Genomic DNA, 5,296 nt, shown 5'->3' with positions numbered 1-5,296 from the left:
CCACCTTTCATCCCTGCCTATGGCAGGGGGTCAGGCTAGATGATCTGTTCAGGTCCCTCCTGACCCTAGCTACTATGAAACTATGAAACTATAAAGACCCCCAGGGTAGGAGCGAGCACCACTTCCCTTGGAAGTTGGTTCCAGATCCTAGCCGCCCTGACTGTGAAGTAGTGCCTCCTGATATATAGCCTGAATCTGCTCTCCGTCAACTTATGGCCGTTATTCCTTGTTATTCCCAGTAGTGCTCAGGGGAACAGAGACTCTCCCATTGCCTCCTGGTCTCCCTTGGCCAGTTTATAGACAGCCACCAGATCCCCTCTCAGCCTTCTCTTGTGGAGGCTGAACAGTTTCAGGTCTTGTAGCCTCTCCTTGTAGGGCCTGCCCTGCTGCCCCTTGATCATGCGAGTGGCCCTCCTCTGGACCCTCTCGATGTTTTCCACATCCCTCCTGAAGTGCGGTGCCCAAAACTAGACTCAGTACTCCAACTGAGGCCTGACCAATGTCATATAGAGGGGTAGGATCACCTCCTTGGACCTGCTCGTGATGCATCTGTGGATGCATGACAAGGTGCGGTTAGCCTTCCTGACCACGTCCCCACATTGGTGGCTCATGTTCATCTTGGAATCAATAGTGACTCCAAGATCCTTTTCTACCTCTGTGCTGACGAGAAGGGAGTTCCCCAGCCTGTAGGTATGCTACTGGTTCTTTCTCCCTAGGTGCAGTACCCTGCACTTGTCAGTAATGAATCCAATCTTATTCTCATACCCACCCCTGTAACCTGTACAGATCCAATTGCAGCTTGCCCCTCCCTTCTAGCGTGCCCACTTCTCCCCACATCTTAGTGTCATCTGTGAATTTGAATAAGGTGCTTTTCACCCCCTTGTCCAAATCACCGATGAAGATATTGAACAGTGGGGGCCTGAGGACCGAGCCCTGGGGGACCCAACTGCCCACATCCCTCCAGGTCAAAAATGATCTGTCCACCACCACTCTCTACGTGCAGCCCTCTAGCCAATTGGTGACCCATCTGACTGTGTAGGCATCAACACCACAATCTCCTAATTTTTTAATGAGAACGGGGTGAGAGACAGTGTCGAAGGCCTTCCTAAAGTCCAGAAAGACTGCATCCACTGCGACATCTGCATCCAAGGATTTTGTGACCTGGTCATAGAAGGCTACCAGATTGGTCTGATAGGACCTGCCTCTAATGGACCCATGTTGGTTGCCCCTAAGCATACACTCCCCTGCTGGCCCTTCACAGATGTGCACCTGAATAATTTTCTCAAAGAGTTTCCCCAGGCCCGAGGTAAGACTAACAGGCCTATAATTTCCTGGGTCCTCCTTCCTCCCTTTTTTGAAAATGGGTACCACATTGGCCCTTTTCCAGTCCTCTGGCACCTTGCCAGAGTACCATGAATGCTCGTAAAGCCATGCCAGGGGTCCCGAAATGACCTCTGCTAATTCCCTCAGCACTCTGGGGTAGAAATCGTCAGGACCTGCTGATCTGAACACGTCCAGTCCCACCAGAAGTTCCCTGACTAGGTCCTCTCTGACCCTGGGCCTGGCTGTACCTCCCCTGGGATCATTGGGGATCCCGGTGGGGGGGATGACCTGGTCCCTGCTCAGAAAAATGGAGGCAAAGAAATTGTTAAATAGGTTAGCTTTGTCGTCTGGCGAGACCACCAGATTTCCTAGCATGTCCTGCAGAGGCCCCAAGTTACCCAGAACCTTCTTTTTACCACCTATGTATTTAAAATAGGATTTCTTATTATCCTTGATCTTAAAATTAGTGCAACTTAACTGACTCAGGGCTTGTCTAAATGAAAAAAATAGTAAGCAGCAAATTAGGGTGTGAATTTACATCATACCTTCTGCTCCATATTAATGCCCACATAGATACTCACCCAGTACCAGCTTTGAATATACTAATCTGCATACCAAAGTCTACACAGCACAAGGCAGCACTTGGCAGAGATACTTGTGCTTGCTCTTCATGGGCTAGTACTGGAACCAAAAGCAATATAGCCATATTAGCATGGCACTGCTCCAAGGATAATAAGTCTTGATTTTCGGCTGAGCTAATTAGTGCAGGTGCATTTTCCCCTGCTTTGGAAGTGAAATTACTCTTTATTTATGCTGATGTAAGTGAAAGAATTAGGCACTGAGTAATTTTCGTTCTTCTATGGCAATACCACTCACCTGCTACACCCTTGGCAGAATGTCCTTTACAACTGCCTGCCTGTCTTAATTCATAGGACTGAGAGTCCTTGACTGCCTTTTGGTAGAATTTCACAGGAATCGCCAAACTAATTTAAAGAGTTACACACCTTCATTTTAACATTTTTATTTTATTTCCAAATGTATTGGTCATATTAGAGTAAAAATGCATGAAAGGTAAAACCAAAGGACATATGAGACAGCAAATATCTGATCTATGTCAAATTATCTCTCTGGTGATAGCAGTCCAGAAGGGATGGTATAAATCAAAGTCAGTCCTGGAAAGAAAGTTTTTAATTCTAAGGGAAGCAACTTCTGTAGTACGTAAGGAGAAGAATATTCATAAGGTTAAACTAGAATATATTGCTGCCCTGTGCCTAGAAATAAAACCATGTAAATAATGTATTAACATGACTGCATTGTAGTACTGTATAATAGAACAGTGAAGGAAAAAGACTTATTTTTCTTCTATATTTTAGCTCCCCAATGCCAATCAAAATTACCAACATAATTGGAGTGGGATCTCTACAGTGACACATATAATATAAACTTAGGAGCCTAAATAAATTTAGGACCCAATATCCAAAGGTCATGAATATCTGCAGGTCTCAAAGAAATCAAGTTTTAACTAATTCCTTCAGCATTCTGGACTCATCTACACACACCCTGCCTTGGAGCATGGTGTCTCTAACCCCCTGATCCTCTTCTCAGCTTTCTGCATTCTCTAGTGATTATCCCTTTGTGTCATAATATCTGAAATCTGGAGCCAAAGGAGAGTTTCCCGGGCTTTTCAGAAAGGCATGACCAGCAAATTAACTCCTTTGCTTTCTAGCCAGCATTTGGGGGTGAACTAGGAGAAACTCACTGGGTAGGGCTGAGGAGAGCACTTGTGTAGAAAACCAGAGGAGAAACATAGTATGATGCAGCAGAAATGCAACATCTCAGACACAATCCTTGACACGGTTACAGCATTCTGCAAAGATGCTTGGTACTAGCCTATCCCATTGTTGCTCAATTCAAGCATGGGCAGGTGCAGTAGGGGCATTCATTTTCACATGCACTACTTTTCCATCAGGAGGAGGAAGGACTCTCTGTGGCTGGAACCTACCTTCACAGCAAGGTTTCCAGGTTCATTTGTCATACAACCATCAATCTTCACGTGGACATCCACAGTGTTCCAGACACAGGGGTTTTGGTTCAAAGCTGCTGCTAGTCATTTATCTTAAACATACAGCTACTCCATGCTGCTTTTAAAACTTGAGACTGTCACAACCCAAAGGTGTGATTTTTGTTTTGTGCGCGCTTTGGCACCACTGAATTATTTTCCCGCCGTTTGAAGCTTTCTTTGCAGGGTGCATTTCTTCTTTGCAGCATAGAAATGCACGTTGCAAGGAGTTCCCACCATTTGTATTAAAATTCGAGCCCCATTATTGGCTAGTGTTAAAATATTCCCACGTGGCGGCTAGCGATTGGCTTGCTAGCCGTATAAGAGGCTTGAGTGGTTTCCGCCCAAGTTGGAGGACTCCACGAACATCAGAAGAACTTTGAGCACGCTGCAGAGTGCCTCTACGGAGGTTTGACCTGCGGCTGCCGATCGATAGACTGATCACCTATCGATTCTTCTCCCCGTCGCCAAGCGCAATCCTCGACGTATCCCTCTTCCCTGCGCGTAAAAAGGATCCACGGAGCTTCGACAACTCCGTGTGAGTGAAAGTTTTTGTCCGAGTCCTCAAACTGGGGATTTAAGCGGAGCTTTGCCTGGGAAACTGTCCAGCCTACACCGCAACCATCTACGGTGTAAGTAAACAATCTTGAATCAACCATTACGCGTCTGTGCCTAATTCTAGCGTGTCGCCTGCTTTCTCCAACCCAGCGTGTCCAGGCTGCTGGCCACAGCCCGCGGCGCGAAAAAAGGGCCCCGGATCGCTCCCGGCCCGCACACAGACATTGGAGCTCGTTGCCATGCTGTTCTGACATTCTCACGTGGTTTAGGTGTCTCCTCTGCTTGCTAGTCTCCAACATATCCAGCCTATATCTAACTGCTACTCAGATTCTATACCAGGTTGTTTTGTAAGGTATATAAAAAGTCCACTTCAGGCTATTTAAAATCTTCTCTGTCTTTTTCAGGTTTTCTTTGGAGTCTTAATAGGTGCTTTAAATCTCGGTCAAGCTTCTCCTTGTTTGGAGGCTTTTGCCACTGGACGCGGGGCTGCAACAGGCATCTTTGAGACAATAGATGAAGTAAGTAATGAACTTCTTGAGCTCTGTCAGTCAGCTGTGAAAAATAATTAGATAAGCTTCAAGCACTGTAGGCTTTGTCAACAATATTAATGAAAAAAAATGAGGATCGTTAAGGAAAAAATTACTGCAATAAAAAATATGCAGCTGCACGCACACAAATGTATAGAGTGCCTCTAATCAACTCTGCAAGTGGGTTTTACACTAGCACAAACACTAATATTTATTCCTCCTTTTTCATAAGTACAGTTCATAGTCAACCAGGAGTTAAAGCCAAAGGCACAGTGGAGGGTGTTAATCCTGTAGTCAGAGTTCAGGCCAGATCTCCAGCTGGCATAAATGGATTCAGCTTGACCAATGTCACTGGGCCATGCAGCCTCCAGCAGATGAGGCTCTTTCTCTTTCAGCTTTTTTTTCAGTTTAGACAAGAAAGGAAAACCCAAATGCAGACAAAGACTTGGCCTGCAGCTTCTATAAACATCCTTTACCAAACTGAAAGCACTTGATTAAATCCTTTTAATTAGGCTGCAGAGAAATTGTTGAGGGCTGGGGGTTATTGATAGATATTTTTAGCAACCATTTATATTAGTTTTTATGTGTTTAGTTACCACAGAGGCATCAAGGCCTGATCCAAAAGCCAAAGACTTTGAATTCAGCTAAAAGGGTGTAGGAGGAAGATCTACAGATATTTTTCTAAATTCAAATAAATGATTTTTCAGAAGCAATTCAAAAGACAAATCCCATTTACAAAGGTAATGTAAGCACCTAAGCATAGATCCTCAGAAGTATTTAGGCATCTGTTTCCTATTGATTTAAATAGGAATGTGATGAAATCTAGTAA

General features: G+C 44.9%; 1 protein-coding gene across 1 annotated transcript in view; it reads left to right on the top strand.

Moving 5' to 3' along the window:
* ABCB11 (ATP binding cassette subfamily B member 11) overlaps window positions 1-5,296 on the top strand; it is a 97,730-nt gene that overhangs the window by 41,126 nt on the left and 51,308 nt on the right. Inside the window, exon 12 of the mRNA XM_025206470.1 lies at window positions 4,345-4,458. Coding sequence (XP_025062255.1) covers window positions 4,345-4,458 — 114 coding nt within the window. The remainder of the gene's footprint in view (window positions 1-4,344; window positions 4,459-5,296) is intronic.

Source organism: Alligator sinensis, unplaced genomic scaffold, assembly GCF_000455745.1.
Source record: "Alligator sinensis unplaced genomic scaffold, ASM45574v1 scaffold143_1, whole genome shotgun sequence".
NCBI classification, from domain to species: domain Eukaryota; kingdom Metazoa; phylum Chordata; order Crocodylia; family Alligatoridae; genus Alligator; species Alligator sinensis.
The sequence above is the reverse complement of the archived record's forward strand: the minus strand, read 5'-3'. Positions and strand labels throughout refer to the sequence as shown.